The sequence below is a fragment of the Vulpes vulpes genome, chromosome 12 (genome assembly GCF_048418805.1).
Source record: "Vulpes vulpes isolate BD-2025 chromosome 12, VulVul3, whole genome shotgun sequence".
NCBI classification, from domain to species: Eukaryota; Metazoa; Chordata; class Mammalia; order Carnivora; family Canidae; genus Vulpes; species Vulpes vulpes.
Window position 1 is genome coordinate 29,300,962 of NC_132791.1, and position 17,851 is coordinate 29,318,812.

At 33.2% G+C, this 17,851-nt stretch overlaps 1 protein-coding gene across 4 annotated transcripts in view; it reads right to left on the bottom strand.

Moving 5' to 3' along the window:
• IFT74 (intraflagellar transport 74) overlaps positions 1-17,851 on the bottom strand; it is an 87,789-nt gene that overhangs the window by 10,471 nt on the left and 59,467 nt on the right. For 3 of the 4 annotated variants that reach the window (XR_011995511.1, XM_026009004.2, XM_026009005.2), the window contains exons 14-16: positions 7,593-7,646; positions 5,979-6,076; positions 5,081-5,207 (exon numbers count right to left, since the gene is read on the bottom strand). Coding sequence is in view for 2 of the 4 variants with exons in the window: in XM_026009004.2 (XP_025864789.1) it covers positions 5,081-5,207; positions 5,979-6,076; positions 7,593-7,646 (279 nt within the window). In the remaining 2 variants the exon portion in view is untranslated. The remainder of the gene's footprint in view (positions 1-5,080; positions 5,208-5,978; positions 6,077-7,592; positions 7,647-17,851) is intronic. The other variant, XR_011995512.1, reaches the window with a different exon arrangement.

Below are 17,851 nucleotides of genomic sequence, written 5' to 3' on the forward strand. Positions count from 1 at the left end.
TAGGGGTAACATAAAAAAATTTAATCTTATAGTAGGATATATTATTCCCTGTATATATATTTTTTCTCTGGTATTTTTCATTGTTTATTCTTTATGTTGCATTTTAGCAATTTAACTAGGATTTGCTTAGGTAAGGGATTTTTATATCAATCCTGTTTGGAGTTCAAGAGCTTCTTATATCTGTCAAATCTGGTTTTTCATCAACTTTGGGAAATTTTCAGCCATTATTATTTCATCAACTATCTTTTCTCCCTCATTCTATGTGCCTCCACTCCTTCTGGGACTCCAATTATATGTATGTCAGATTGCCTGAAACTGTCCCACAGAACATTTAGGTTCTGTTCATTTTTATTTATTCTCCAGATTATATCATTTTTATTGATCTTCAAGTTCATGGACCCTTTATCTGCTGTCTTCAATCTTCTATTAAGGTCATTCTGTGAATTTTTCATTTTAGGTATATTTTCAATGCTAGGATTTCTACCTGATTCTCTTTTGTAATTTTTATTTTTCTGTGAGATTCTCCATCTGTTCATTTGTTATTTTATTTTCCTTTAATCCCTTAAATATGTTTTTATATATTTAAAGTCTTCTGTTCATTTCAACTTCTGGATTATCTCAGGTCAATGTTTATTGACTGCTTTTCAGCTTGACTCACATTTTCCTATTTCCTCACATGGCTAATGAATTTTTATATTATAATTGACACTTTAAATGATATGCTGTAGAGATTCTGGATTATATTGTATTCCTTTAAAAACTGTTGATTTATATTAAGTAAGCAATAAACTTTACTGAACTAAAACTCTAAAACTTTTCTCCTTTGGAGTAGGCAGTATGCAAAATCTCTGTACTCAGCTTTTTCAATTTTTAATTGCTGCTTTTTCCTAGGTTCCCTAAAGTTACCTAATGCTTACATAGTTCACTGGTCAGATTAGGATCTAAATAGAGTTTATGCATGGATTTTGGCACTTAGTTGCCCTCTTACCAGGAATGTCTCCCTCTATGTGGGCAGGCAATAACTTGGCTGCTTCTTATAAAATTTAGCAAAATTTACTTGGAATTGAGTTTTATTATTTATACAGATTCTCTACAGGAAAAATCAAATATAAAGCTATTAAATGCTTCCATCTATGAAACCAGAATTATGGATTAAAATATAGGTAGAAGGTGAGATATAGTAAAAATAAAACGTTCAAAAACTGAATGACTTCTTAGGTATAACAATTATCATAAAGATTAAAATATCAAAGTTTTTTTTAAGGATTCAAAGGATAGTGATTTAAGAAAGAAAGTTTTTACCAACCAAATTGAAATTGGTATGATTAAACTTGAACATTTCCTTTTGTCCCTTTAAGAGTATTAAAATCCAACCATATTGACATATATGTTCTAAAGAATATTATGGATATCTGGATTTAAATGTTGTTGAGTGGGTTTTGTTTTGTTGGATTCATATCTCAACTAGGGTTGGAAACCATTAAAATGAAAATCAAAGTGCTAAATCAAAGTCACTGAGGCTTATGGTGTTTCAATGCTCCAAAAAGGAAATGTACATAGCTTGTATAAATTTTGACCGTTCTGTGAAAATGCTACTGAACTCTAAGTTTAATTTGAAGATATATTAGGGACATACATTTAGGAGTCATACAAAATGTTTTTCCTAGAGAAAGGGAGAAAATGGTTGGTTGGTATAGGGTAAAGTTTATCTTCCTTTAACAGCAGGTCCTCTTGAAAAGCTAAAAACTTCTCCAAGGGAAGAGACAGGAAGAGGATGCAGACAAGTTCCTTCTGATATGCTATGAAGTTGCAAAGTTTACTAAGCAGTGTGTACATAGTAGCAAAATCTCAGAAGGAACCACTTTGACATGGGGAAATGTTTCTGAAATATTCTGCCATCAGTGCATTTGTTTATTCCCTGGAGTTTCCTTTCCAAAAATATAAATAAAAACTATTGCTGACAGATTCCTTGCCTCTTTACTCATGCAGTACACTAGCGTTTCACAATCTTTTTTCCCCCATTACTGTCGCCCTAAGGAGCCTTTTGTAGACTATGTTTTTCCTAATCACCACCCTCCTATGAAACTTTTATATTACAGATATAATATATATCTATGTATAGTGATCATTGGGGGGCGCCACAAACCATTATAATCAAGATATTTTTACTCTCCGCCCAAGAAATAATTTTGTTCCATTAAGAAACAGAGTACACTAAGAAAAGCAGGTGATTTACAATTAGAACCCCAAAAGCCAAAAGGGAGGCAAAATTCACAAGTGGAAATGTAAAATTCATTGTCCCTGAAAGGTGAACAAGAATATTATAGACTTCTTATGGTGATTTCTAGATACAAGAAATTTTTGATGGTGGATGGTGTTAAGAAAGAGAGAAAAAATAATTTATATGCTTAGTTTAAATTAAAAGTTAAAAATAATTGAGAAAATGAAATTAATTGTAGGGGCCAGAAAATTCAGACCTTAATAAGGAATATTTTCAGTAAAATCTTTATCATAGTAATAAACTTGAATAAAATTAAGTCAGTTCTCAGTCTTTTTCAACCCTACGTCACTGTAGAAATATAATGAGTAGTTTTTAAAATGAAACATTAAACACAAAATATAAAAATATGAAAGGAATTCAAAGTCCTTATAATTGAATTCATTTCCTGGTATTGATATTTACCTCTTAAAAAAATATGTTTTTCAACAGCCATTATATAAAGACAGCTTAGAGGAGGCAAAAACTTTCTAAATTAAAACTGACTTTAGATAAATGAAAACCTTAAAACTATCTAAAACACAAAACAGAGATTTCCTAGATGGAATAATTAAAGATAAAATGCTTTAGCTTTATAGAAAGAAGAAAATAAAGATGTAAAAATACTCATATTTGAAGAGGTCTCAAAGAAATATTTGCACACCCATTTCATTCCAGTGTGAATCACAATAACGGAGAAGTAAAAACATCCTAAATGTCCATCAACAAATGAATTTAAAAATGTAGTACATATATACTATAGAATATTATAAATATAGAATATAGAATATTATATAATATAGAATATTATAAATATAGAATATTCTATATTCTAGAATATTATAAATTCTATATTTATACTTCTATATTATATTATATTAAAATTATATTATATTATATCAAAATTCTATATTTATATATTTATACTTAAGAAAAAAAAATACTGTCACATATTACACCACTGATGAACCTCAAGGACATTATGGTAAGTAAAATATCCATTCACAAGAAGACAGATATTGCATGATTCCACTTATGAAGTATTTAGAGTAGTCAAACTCATAGAAACAGAAAGTAGAATGTGGTTAGCAGAGAAGTGAGAGGGAAATGGATAGTTCTTCAATAGTATAAGTTTCAGTTTTGCAAGATGAAAAAGTTCTAGACATCTGCTGCCCAACATTGTGTGTATAGTTAATGGCTAAGATGATAAATTTTGTTATGTGTTTTTTATCACAATTTAAAAAATTCTGATAGTCAAATCAGTAGTAGATATAAAACAAATTTAGAATGTACTTTTTCTAGTTGTTTAGCAGAGAACTCAGATATATATATAAAACTACAGCAAACTCTAAATAAATCTGGGCAGATAAAATATACTTAAATGTATAAAATAACCATTAGCCACTTGTACCATCAACCTGAATTCAACTGTATATCAATAACATTTAGCATGGATTTATAGGTCTACAAATGTATAAATATAAAACTCCTAGGTAATTGTTTTAGAATGCAGAATTCTTCAGATTTTACAAAAGTAATATAGCACATATATTGATTATAATATAACTTCCACAGCAGGGTCTAAGGGAGCATCCTGTCATCAAGTACATGACTATTTCTTCAGCAAAAATTAGGAACAGTCACATTAGGAAAGATAATTAAAACATCATGTCAGTTCAGGTCAGGTTTTGGGATTTCAGATAAATGAATATTATTGGACCCATTATTCTATTTCAAGAATCTCAACATTTTTAAGTTAGCAAGTATTCTTATTCCTCATAATTTCACTAATTGCCAGTTTAATTCCAAATAGACAAAACAACAACAACAAAAAAAAACAGCTGATTTGATACCACCATACACAAGCATTAAAAAAAGACCGAAAGGTAGAAACCATCAGTTCAAGAACCAAAGATTCTATACAAATTTTGACTTTATCCTAAACTTTTTTCCTCTTGAGTCTAGCTTTTTAAGCTCTATTTTGTGTATTTGTTTCTAATCTCTATTTATACTGTCCAAATGGCAGCCATTAGCTACTTAAGGCTTTTGAACACCTAACTAGGTCTAGATCCAAGCTGAGATGGACTGTAACTGCAAAATCTCATCGATCATTTTTGTACTGATTACATGTTTAAATAATAATCTTTTGGATAAACTGGGTTAAGTAAAATATATTATTAAAATTCACCTGTTTGTTTACTTTTATAACACACCATGAGGAAATTAAAAATTATGTGTGGGGCTGTCATTACATTTCTATTGAAGAGTGTTGCTCTAGTATCATGTAGTCATAACAGCTCAAACTAATTATAAATTAAAATATTTCTTTCTCAAGGATATCTCTCCTAACTACTCAAGACTGGGGTGGATATAAACTCAGTGTAATTCTGTTGCTCTTAATGCTTCTATCCTAGTACTGTTTGATTATATTTTAATTGTTTGTCATTATTCCACCAAGTTGAAAGTTCCTTGAGGAAAGAGACTATTTTTCTTTTATCTCTGTGTACCAATGTTATAGTACAGGCACAAAGCAAGCATCCAGTAAGTATTAAAAATGAATCAGAATGTCCAATGAAATAGTATTAAGTTAAAAAAATACTATTAAGTTGATGTGAAAGGTCACACAAAATTCTGAGGCTATTAATGACTGGACTAATAAGCAATCCTAAATTATATTCTTAGCCTTTCAAAAAAAATCAAATAAAATGACATTAAAATTTTAAACTTTCAATTTGTTACAGAAAAAAAAAAGGATATTAAAATCTGTTTTCTAAAAAAATATAAATAAATAAATAAATAAATAAATAAAATCTGTATTCTCACCTGAAGTCAAATTCCTAGCCGTACTTTGTGATTTCTGCATTTCAGTAGATTTAAAATTGAGATCATCCTGCATCATCTTCAGCTCTTGATTGGTGATAGAAGAGATCTGTTTCATACGATTTATATTCTGTATTTGTAAAGAAATAAAAATGGAAAAAATTCCACTGATTTAACTCTCCAAAATAACTCTTGGAAAACACTGCTAAGAACTAGAAGTTATAAATTGGTATTCTTTTTTGAAATACATCATTTATTATATAGGTTTTATGTATGTTTAGAAGAGTATAGTGAGACTCAATGAAAGTCAGATTTTCTCAAAGGGGGACTAAATTAAAGCTAATGTAAAAGAAATAATTCTGAATTTTATCTCACTGTAGAAAAAATTCAAATACATTACATTAAGAACTGCTTGGGAATCTTAAGACACTTAGAATATTTAAAAGAGACTGCACATTTTTCCTTCAATGTACCACTCATTAGTAGCTGCTCAATAAGCATTTGTCAATGAATCAAAAAATACTCCTTGATAACCTATTTTTTTGTAGGTTCTTACTAGGAAAGAATACCTTGTGTTTATATGCAAATGACTGTGTAAAAATGTATCAACATTTTCCATTATAACATCTAGATTTTTAAGTTAGCTGGGCAAATGTTACTTCTCCAAATTCAGATACATTAACATGGAAGAAAATCCTAATAAAAACTCTGAGTTAGTCTTACTTACTGCTAAATATTGACATTATACATATTTCATCCTTTCCTTCTATTGTCCTTAGCTGAATTTTGCTAGAAATACACAAATTAATAGCTTAAAGAAATAAAATAATAAGTAAGGGAATTTAAAGGAAACATTAAATGAGCAGATGCAATAGTGGACCACTGCATTTTCTGTACTTACTCTACTACAGTGTTCCAAAAGTGCAACTATGTTGGCTTCTATCTGTGCCTTTCTTTCCAGTTCCTGATTCTTAGTTTCCTCAAAGGTCTCAATAAAAGCTGCAGATTCAAAATATGATGAGAAGCTACTGTTAATATAGTTAACAGTAGATAAATACTAATTTGCAGGTCTTAACAGTACTTTTTAGAAATTCAAAGCAAATGTGAAATTATCATTATTTAATCTTTTATTAACCCAAGGGTAATTAAATTAATAAGAACATTTCTACATACTCTCAAGCTTTTAAAGCTTAATGGTTATGATTTTAAGACAAATAAACTAAAGATTATAAATATGGACTCAGAAGTAACAACTGATAAAAAGGAGAAAAGAAAAAAAAATCTGTTTTTACATAGGATCGTCTTGATACATCTATAATTATTCCTATTTATAATTAGCCACTAATTTTAATACTGAAAAGTTATTACCAGTTTTATCTGAAAATGAGTATTCTCTTTAAAATGTTGCATTAATCTCAACTAAATAAATTTAATAATTCATATTATATTCTAAGAAATTCTCCTTTCTCCTAATACAGAATCAATAATTTACTTTTTTATATTCTTAAGGCATTTCTAGGACTCTTCCAAAAATAAAAACTTACAGTTAAAAATCACTTTACTGTTAGCATGAAACAACAAATTAATTCTGAGGTAATTTTTGGTACTTGCTGAGATTTTAAAGAAATCTTGGGATATTGTTGTATCAGTTGGCAATTAAACTTTATGGCCTGCTTCTATAAAGGTAACAATTGACACCACACCCACAGATTCTGGCAAAATGATTATTAAAACAGGAAACCAGTAACAGGTAATATAGCTCAATTTTGAAAAATTTCTGAATGTACAATCCAATTAAGTTTAAGTGAAGACCTAGTTACAAAGTTAAGACTTTTAAAAAGTAAATGAGAAGCTGCAACAGAAAGCTACTAAAGCTACAGTCAGTGATAGAACCAAGTAACAAGGTCTGAGGAGAAAGCTGATAAATAATAAGAGGAAGTACTATGAAAAGCTAAAAAAAAAAAAAAGGCAAAAGATACTAAAGATGAATACAGTGAAGCATGTAAAACAGAACACTCAATATTCAATCAGTAAGTCATCTCTATACAGACAGTAAATAGAAGTACTAGCTTTACAATCTATCTTTACCACAAAAGTACTAATACACAAACACAAAACCTTTTTCAATTTTTCTACCCATCCCTAAGTCATACTACATATTTATTAATTTTTCAAGGGATGCCTGGGTGGCTCAGTGGTTGAGCATCTGCCTTTGGCCCAGGGCATGATTCTGGGATCCAGGATCGAGTCCCATATCCGGCTCCTTGCAGGGAGCCTGCTTCTCCCTCTGCCTATGTCTCTGCCTCTCTCTGTGTGTCTCTCATGAGTAAATAAATAAAACCTTTAAAAAAAAAAAAATAAAGAAAAGAAAATAATTTTTCAAGGCAAATGCTTGTAATGTCTACACTTCTACATTTATTACAAGCCATTGTATCTTCCCAAGATAAGATCTCTGATTTGGTATATATGAATAGACATCTGAGAATATTTTCGTATCAATAAGATAATCACTTACTGTCCATATTTTCCTCTCGTTTTTTAAGTTCCTTATACTTCTGATTCATTTCACCTGTAAGAGATACAAAATATAACATTGATTTAAAAAACTTCAAACAGTGCTCTAAATGTAAAATATGTCTTAGGTTTTCTACATACCATTATATTAATATGTTTGATATATATATGTTTGATAACTTGGAAAAAACAACATATATATATATGTATATATATGTTTGATAACTTGGAAAAAACAATCTCCTGACTGGAAAGGACTTAAAGGCTTTCCAGTGGTTCTCTGTTTCAGTCCCAACTTGGACCTATTCAACCCGTACATGAACACTACTGGTGATGGATTTTGGTGGAAGCACCAATTTATTCTGCTTTCTCTACCTGGGTCTTTGAGAATACAGGGCTGCAGCGGTCTCATTAGTCCAGGAAAATACTGGAATGCTGAAAAACTGCATGACTCAGATAAAGAAATTATAGATTGACTGATGCAAGTGCAAATTTATTCTGCTTTCTCTATCTGGCCCTGAGAACACAGGCTGCAGCTGTTTCACTAGTTAAGGGAAATAGTGGTGTCCTTCCAAAACTCAGTTTTTGTTACTCTGAAAATCCTTTTATTATAACATAATCATGATCCATCTTTTTTAAAAGATTTTATTTATTTATTCATGAGAGACACACACAGAGAGAGAGGCAAAGACACAGGCAGAGGGAGAAGCAGGCTCCCCACAGGGAGCCCGATGTGGAACTCCATACCCGGACTTGGGATCACGCCCTGAGCCAAAGGCAGACACTCAACTGCTAAGCCACTCAGGCGTCCCTTGATCCGCCTCTGTTAATGGCCCCTTTATACCACTAAAGTGTCCAGTTTCATCCATTTGTCAGGGTCTTAGATTTTTACTCTTTTAAACATGTCTTTCACATGTATTAGTGTAACATGTCCAAAGCTATTGTGAACCTCTTCCTAAACTTGCTTCTCTTTTCAGTTAATAACACCACCAACTCTTCAGTTGCCGAAGTCAGAAGCCTAGAGTCATATAAAATCCATTTTACTCTGGCTCTTAAGTATCTGGATCAAAAATCTACTTTCCATCCTAATTGCCTACTGCTCTACTCCAAGAAACCTTCATCTTTTACCTGGATTACTGTGACTACCTCCTAACTGGTCATATTGCCTCTAATATTACTTGCCTTTTCATTAACCAGAAATATTTTTCAAAAATGCAAATTGTTTTCTCCTTAAAATTCTTCAATACTTTTACCATCGTCCCCAGGTGGAAGACCAAACCTTTATGTGTTTTATAAGGTCTCTCATGATTGCCTCCCCTTTGTGCCATTTTTTTACTTCACATTCCCTGCCTCTGCCATACCACTCTTCCAGTTCCTTGAGTTACTATATTAATCCTCACTTTATTTATTTATTTATTTATTATTTATTTATTTATTTATTTATTTATTTATTTATTTATTTTTTCATCCTTACTTTCAAGGTTCTCTACTTGCAGTGCTTTGAACTTCTTCACTGTTCCGACCAGGTACATTTATTTATTCTTTATAATGCAGCTTAAATATTATTCTTTAGAGAAAATTTCTGGAAATCTCTTTTTTTTAAATTAATTTATTTATTCATGAGCGATAGAGACAGAGACACAGGCAGAGGGAGAAGCAGGCTCCATGCAGGGAGTCCGACGTGGGACTCGATCCTGGGTCTCCAGGATCACACCCTGGGCTGCAGGCTGTGCTAAACCGCTGGGCTACCGGGGCTGCCCTGGAAATCTCTTAACTAGATAAGTTGTCTTTCGCTCTGTGCTCTTATGTACCCCTTTTCATACGGTAGCATTGGGTATATTCTAATTGCTTGTTCAGATTTTAAGGTCTGTGAGGGAGGTTACTTTGCTATTTTGCCTGCTGTTGTGAGTTATTCAAAGATGGAATGAAATTTTTTGGGAGCAGCATAAAGGGGCCATTAACAGAGGTGGATGGTGATTATTTTATAACAAAAGGATTTTCAGTGTAACAAAAACTGAGTTTTGGAAAAACACCACTATTTCCCTGGACTAGTGAGATAGCTGCAGCCTGTGTTCTCTGGGCCAAGTAGAGAAAGCAGAGTAAATCTGCACTTGCATCAATCTACAATTTCTTTATCTGAGTCAGTTTTTAGCATTCTAGAAAAGCTAAGGAAACTTAATAAGATGATGCCCAGTAAGGATGGAGAGAATAATAGACTAGACATTCTTAAGGGCATTCCTGATAAGAAGCTTGTATTCTGAAGAACATTAACAGTTCAAAGAAAATGGAAGCCAAAAGTTACAGTGCAGAGGTTAAAATGCAATGGTCAGCCTGTGTTCTGTATAAATTCCTATGCAGTTTTTCACGTAGTGGCTAGAGTAAAGGTAGGAAGTAGAGGATGTCAGTTGGGGTAAAGTCTCAAATTAAAGAGGCATGAACTTCTACTTGTATATGTATTTACTTGGGTAAGAAGTGAGCTACAAGTACATAAAGGTGATGGCACAGAAACTTGGGCCCCCAGTTTTATTGCTTTCTGGTCTAAATATTTTCCCTAAACTCACTGAGAAGGGCACTGATACATAGAAAATCTTGTCATGGGCCCCAAAACAGTACTGGCAGTAAAAACTTGAGTGTGAAATCTACTGCTTAAGAAGAGTAAATACCCAGTGGTCATGAATTCCCAGCCAGCAAATACCCAAAACCGATGGGAAACATTGGGTTCATTCTGACTGGATGCATTAAGGGGAAGGGAAGAGATAGTTTGTTATTAATAATAAATTTGTATGATTAAGTTTTTTAAAAAATAGATTATAGACAAATTAAAATTATAATGTCACCCCTCACTCACCTTATGGCAAAAGTTTTTGAATGGGAAACAAAGAATTAGAGCTGAAATACCATGGGAGAGAAATATGCAAGGAACTCTTATACAACATATGTGAAGTAGCAGAAAACCTAGTGTCTGCTGAACCTGCCATAGCCCAGGTTTCTAAGAAAGTTCTGGTTGTCTGAGAAGTCCCATTCTTCAGAGATTGGTCAGACATTTAGGAGGAAGGCCTGCATCTTAGGCTTTACAAAATTAAACTACCATCTTATCTTTCTTCTTATAAACCTAAAAGAATCTCCTATTCATGCTGTTTCTTGTTCTTCATCTTGCTATGAGACCTCAAGACATGGTAATGAGGCTTCTCTTTCTGCCATTCCAATGAAATTTCTCTCAATAAGATTATGTGACTCTTTAATTATCAAATCCAAAGAGCAGTTTCCAATTCTTATTTTACTCTGCAATATCTGACAGTTTTGATACATTCTTTCTTCAAATTTTTTTATGTTTTTGTCATTGGGGTGGGAACTTCTGTGGTTTTTCTTCCTCTCAGATCATTCCTTCTGTCCTCTCTTCATGGCTTTCCCTTTCTTCTACGTTTAAATTCTACTCTCTGCCTTTAGATGACTTCTAATGCTACATTACATCCAAGAAAATCCCATTCATTCTTGTGGTTTAAGAACTCTCAAATTTGACCTTTTCCTTACTTCTCTGATTGTTTTATCCAACTCCTTACTAGATACATTCATGTGGGTATCTTTTAGAACATCCTAATAGTATATTAATAATTAAACTCATCATTCTTCCCTCTCAAAGTCCGCACCTCTTGTACTCCCTATTATGTTTGGAAGTCTTTCGCCACACATTATCCAAGTCAGAAACCTAAGGGAATATTTCTTTCTTCTCTTCTTAAATCCATGTTCTTAACTGTCATCAAATTGAGCTAGAAGACATATCTGGTCAATGTCTCCAGCTACACAGCTGGCCAGCAGGATTAGATAGAACAGAGCTCTCATATATCTTAGATTCCCAAGCTTCACAAAACCTTCTCTCTTATCACTGATGCTAAGAAGAAAAGAAATAAGGGTGCTAGTGAACTCCTCTATTTTACGATTTCTCAGTTGGAAGATTCATATCTGAGCTGCCCATGAGAGTCAATGTAGATGAGGACAGTCCTAAGATTAGGTAAAATACAAGAGTTATTACCAAATCTATTCTTAGACTATCGTAGGAGAGGAGATCATATATTGGAGAAGCTAAGTAATATGTCACAAGGTGCAAAAGCAGGCAAGCAAAAGGTCTAAAGATTAAGGAAACCAAAAGAGAAGGAAAACGGCACAATGATAAAAGCTATTTTAGAGCTGTCCTCAAATTCTTAACATTTAATGTAATTATAGTTCTACATAATTTAGTCATTCCAAATTTACTGAATGCCTGCTATGTGCCAGATACTGTTAGCAGGTGCTGGGGAAATCAAAATGAACTACAGTTACAACTCTCCTAGAAGGAAGACCAAAAGTTATAATCAAACAAGAGTGCTCTAACTGAGGTATATATGAAGTCCTGTAGATAGATGAAAGGGTTCAGAAGCTTCTTACATAGTATCGTTATCAGCCAGGCAATCGAACAGGTAATGCAGAATTATAGCGATGATGAGGACTTTTGCCTTTAAAACATTTATACTCTACCAATACAAGTACCCCAAAATTATAAATTCAGGTTTTTCCCTTGCATGGAGGAAAAAAGAAATGGGTATGAACTATTACAAAAGACTTGGGGGGCAGCCCAGGTGGCTCAGCACTGCCTTCAGCCCAGGGTGTGATCCTGGAGACCCAGGATCGAGTCCTACGTCAGACTCCCTGCATGGAGCCTGCTCCTCCTCTGCCTTTGTCTCTGCTTCTCTCTCTCTCTCTCTCTCTCTGTGTGTGTGTGTGTGGCTCTCATGAATAAATAAATAAAATCTTAAAAAAAAAAAAAAAAGACCTGGGATACTGTAGAGGATATCATTGTTTTTTGATGCTGCCTGCCATAGAAAGCTAGTGGAGGAAGGGAAATATGCTCTTATTGTGCTATAAAGGGGCTGAATAGCACCACAGTCTCCTTTGTCCTTACTGCCAGTACATCTGACTCTTCTCCACCAACAAATGTTCTACTGACTCTATGCTTACAGAGCTATCTTGACTTTTATATTCTGAGAAGTAGTTCTGCCCCTGGAGAAGGTGTGAGTACCACTCCCCCCCATTGCATCTTTTCTCTTGATCAATATATAACAAGGCATATGCTAATGACTCTTTTGGCCTCAAGCCCCGCAAATAGGCAGGCCTAATGATTTTGGAGGTGAAAGAGCAGCAAGAAGAAAATAAAATTAGAGAAGTGGGCCAAGAATAAAACCTCAAAAGACTTTTGCATATCCAAATTCTTTCCTATCCAGCACCTGCGGTACTTCTGAGGCAAGGTAAGTCTCCCCAGTGTCTTTGAGTATTCAATACCTTTGAATGTTCCTTATGTGGCATGGCTTTAGTTTCTACCATTCTGCTCATTCTACTTTTAGTGAGTTCCAGGTCTTTTTTGTCCCTTTTAAAGTATAATGCCATGGGGCGCCTGGGTGGTTAGTCGGTTAAGTGTCCAACTCTTGATTTTGGCTTAGATCAAGATGGCAAGGTCATTAGATCTGGCTCTGCACTAGGTGTGGATCCTGCTTAAGATTTTCTCTCTCTCCCTCTGCCCTCCCCACACCTTAAATCAATCAATCAATCAATCAATCAATCAATCCAGCCAGTCAGCCAGCTAGCCAGCCAAGAAATAGGATTCAAAGCTATCACTTCCCATAGTTTATATACTCATCTTTTTGTTAATGATCCCTAGGATTTCAGCTGTGCATTAATGTATACTGAGTTGTTTTTTTTTTTTTTAATTAATTAATTTATTTATGATAGTCACACACAGAGAGAGAGAGGCAGAGACACAGGCAGAGGGAGAAACAGACTCCATGCACGGGGAGCCCGACGTGGGATTCGATCCCGGGTCTCTAGGATCACGCCCTGGGCCAAAGGCAGGCGCCAAACCGCTGCGCCACCCAGGGATTCCCTGTATACTGAGTTGTTTAGTTGTTGTTTAAGTCTCTGCTAACATTTTCACATATTTTGTAAGCCAAGATACTTTCTCCTCCCCTTTCCTACTTTGATTTTAATTAGTTTGGGGGTCCTGTTAAATTGCACCTTTTTATATTCAGTCTCTCTCTCCCGCCTACTTTTCACCTATCATTATAGAAGTAATAAACTAGCATATCAAAACTACCAAACTAGTATGTTAATGAGTCCATATAAGTTTATTTTTTTTAAATTAACTTTTAGCTTCAGGCTTCATCCAACTTACCAATCATACATTCTCTGCAAAATGTTTTAAATTTAGGCAGGCAAGTTTCTTTACAGCCATGCAGACCAAGTCTGATAATTCTATTTCTACACCCTCGAGGGACTTTAAAAGTAAATAATAAAAATTCTCTAAATATGTAAGAGTTAAATTAGTACTAAAAGCTTCACCATATAAAGAAAAGGAGGAGGACCATGAAGATAGTCTGTTTTAACAGAGTAATGTCAATTAAACCGGAATGGTAATAATGAGTGGTTCTTTTTATGTACTAAACACAACATGACTTCTTAATTATTTCCTAAAGCAGTAGTTATAAACTTTACCATGCATCATAATCATCAGGAGGGGTGGTGAAACACAAACTGCTAAACCCTACCCCCAGCATTCACACTGAGTAGGTCTCAGGTAGAGCTCAAGAATTTGTTTCAGATGGTACTCATGCACCTGATCTGGAAATAATACAATAATAATCATTCTAGCAAAAAGTATAAAATGTTGTTTAACCAATCTCCAAATTGAACAATAAGCAAAGATCCATTTTTCTTCATTGAATCTATATTAAGTCTCTATAGATGGCAATGTATAAATACCATTTGATAGCTCAGAAATCAGAAAATAAACCACTCTGAAACTATTATTTCAGAATCAATTATTTTATATATCCTGGGGAAAATATGTTTTGGGAAAATATCTAAGAAAGTTATTCAAGTTTCAGTTTATAAATTAAGAGCATTAATAATAACAGCCAATAACTAACCCTATATGCACTTTTGTAATTGTATGCTATTCTCAGTCTCCCTCTCACACACACACACAAACAACCCCATTCATCTAATCTGCACAGTGACCTAAGTAGTTGGAAGGTACTGTTATCACCTTCATTTTAAAAAAAGAAGAAACTAGGGATGTCTGGATGGCTTAGTAGGTTGAGCACTTGGCTCTTGATTTTGGCTCAGATCATGATCTTCGGATCTTGAAACTGAGCCCCAAGTCAGGCTCTGTGCTGAGCATGGAGCCTATTTGAGATTCTTTCTCTCCTTCTCCCCTGCTCGCACATATTCTCTTTCTCTCTCTCTCTCAAATAAATAAATAAATCTTTAAAAAAAAACAATAAAAAATAAAAATGAAGAAAATAAAAAAAAAATAGAAAATTTAAAAATAAAAATGAGTAAACTAAGGTATAAAAAAAAGTCAAAAAGTATTCCAAGATCAGCCAGTAATATAGAACAGCTCAGATTTGAATCTAGTCATCCTGGTTGCAGACATGTGCTCTTAAATAAAATTATCCTGTCCTTAAAAATTCCGTATTACCTGACATAAGCAAAGAATAAAAACTTCTAAACTAGACCCCGGAACCCAGAGTATGAAAAAGTATCCTATAAACAAACCAAAGAAAAATGTTTTATATTTTTATTACTCTTTAAAGAAGCATATAATTATGGAGTAAACTGACAAAAGTTGGGATGGTAATCCAATGATTCTATTGCACTCTACATATATTTCTATCATAATACGTATTTATCACATTCTAGTGGTTAGATATTTAGATGTCTGTGACCGGCTGTATCAATAACCACATATTTAGTTTTACAACTTAAGCCATCTTTGGAAAGATACTGTACTCTAAAAATGAAGGAATAATTTGTAGTAATGATGCCCCAAAATCCTTCCTGTAGAGATAAGTGCTTAAAAAAAAGATACTTTTTAAAAAATGTGACTGTATTTTTTCAACTGTATTCCTCAAGCCTGGTATTTTAAGTACACATCCAGAAAATTAGCCCCACCTTGTGGATCATGGTAGTACTACAAATTCAGGCCTTTACGGAACTGTGAACTGTCAAAGTGTGTATTCTTTTGACAGACAAAACTAAGAAATTTATAAATAATTAACATTGGTGAGGAAGCACTTTCACATACTGTTGTTGGTTGTATAAAATGACATTACCTTTCCTGGAGAAATTTGCAAAAACAATAAAAATTGTAAACATAGGTAATATTATATTCATTAATTTCACTTCTAGAAGTTTATCCTATAGAAATATGCAAGTTAGTAAACGTATGCAACAAGGTTATCTACTACAGCATTATTCTTGGTAGTGAAAAATTAGAAGCCACCTAAATGTCAATGTGGATACAGTAAACACTAACCATAATAACAAAGATGATGATGGCAGCTGACAGCTGTTGGGAGTAATAAATAAGTGCCAGGCCCCATTCTTGGTCTGGCTTTAAAACCCTGACAGTGACCTCTATGCTATGTTTCTTAGAATAAAGAATACATCCTCATATGTAAGAATGTACATTAAATGTAGTTAAATAAAAAACTCAATCTCAGAGGAACTATATAATATTACTCCATCTTAAAATACATATGCTTATAAATGTACCCAAAAAAGTATAAAAGGCTAGAAACACATCAAGTTGTAAATAATGATTACCTCTAAAGACTGGGAGGACTATGAGGAGAAAGGAGATGACTTTTTATACATTTTGTATTGCTTGAATTTTTCACATTAAGTACATACTAGATTTACATATTAAAAATGTACAATTTTTAAAAATAAATTAACTGGAGTCTTTAAGATAACTAGTTTAAGGAACAATTTTTTTAAAAAACAGGAAGGATAACCTTATACATGCTAAGGTTAACTGCACAGTTAATGGAAGCATGAGAATGGGCATTTGAGGGAACACACAAACACACACACACTCATAAAATGAAGTACATTCGGGTGATTAAAACTCTAGAAATTCTAAGTGAGGTTTATATCTGGTAATTTCTTGATAAAGATGACAAGTTGAATATGCACAGCTAACTCTAATCCTCCTTGAAACTCAACTAAAAATATAGTAAAAAGAATTTTTAAAGGTAAAACTCCCAGCAATAAGGAATATTAAAAAGGAAATAATATAAATAAAATTTTGGAAGCTGTAAATAGATGGACAAGTGGTAAGTGAGCAAAAGCCTAAACCTAAGCCAGCATTGGGTAAAGCTGAGAACCAACCCAACTTCAAAAGGTTTTGGAATTTTGCATAGAAGACTGATCACTTGTTCTGTGTTCCTACTTCATGAAAAGTTTTGTCACATCTGAAAATATTAACACTCTTCTTTCTAGAATTTAATGTAATATAGTGAAGAATAAAGTAAGGAGATCTGATTTAAGTGGACCAAGAAACATTATTTACTTTGGGGAAACTTCAATATGAGATATATAAACTTTTAAGTATTAATTTGAGAGAGAGATGAGAATAAAAAATTTCTCAGTCAACAATTACAAAAACAAATTACTCAGCTATATGTTAGAAGTAAACCCTGAGGTAAATGGATGCTTATTTGAAAGGGTATTCTGTGTTAAGTGAGAATATAGGCTACTATTACCTATTTTTTGTTCTTTTCTTTATCCAGAACAGTCCTTTTTCCATTACCTTCTCATTCAGAAGGAATATTTTTAAGAGTTTTTATTTAAATTCCAGTTAGCATACAGTGTAATATCAGATTCAGGGATACAATTTAGTGATTCATCACTTACATAAAACACCCAGTGCTCATCTTAACAAGTTATCTCCTTAATACCCATCACCCATTTAACAAATCCCCCCACCCACTTTGCCTCCAGCAAACCTTAGTTTACTCGCTACAGTAAAGAATCTGTTTTGTGGTTTGCCTCTCTTTTTTCCCCTATGTTCACCTGTTGTTTCTTAAATTCCACATGAGTGAAATCATATGGTGTTTGTCTTTCTCCAACTTATTTCATTTTGCATAACACTCTCTAGTTCCATCCACATTGTTGCAAATGGAAGATTTCATTTCATTTTTATGGCTGAGTGGTATTTCACTGCATATAAATATATCACATCTTTTTTTACTCATTCATCAGTTGATGGACATTTGGGCTCTTTCTCGTTCTGAAGGTTGACTTTTAGTTATGTTGATTGCTTCCTTTGTTATGCATAATCTTTTTATCTTGATGAAGTCTCAAGAGTTAATTTTTGCTTTTGCTTCCCTTGCCTCAGGAGATACATCCATCCAGTAAGAACTTGCTACAGCTGATGTCCAAAAGGTT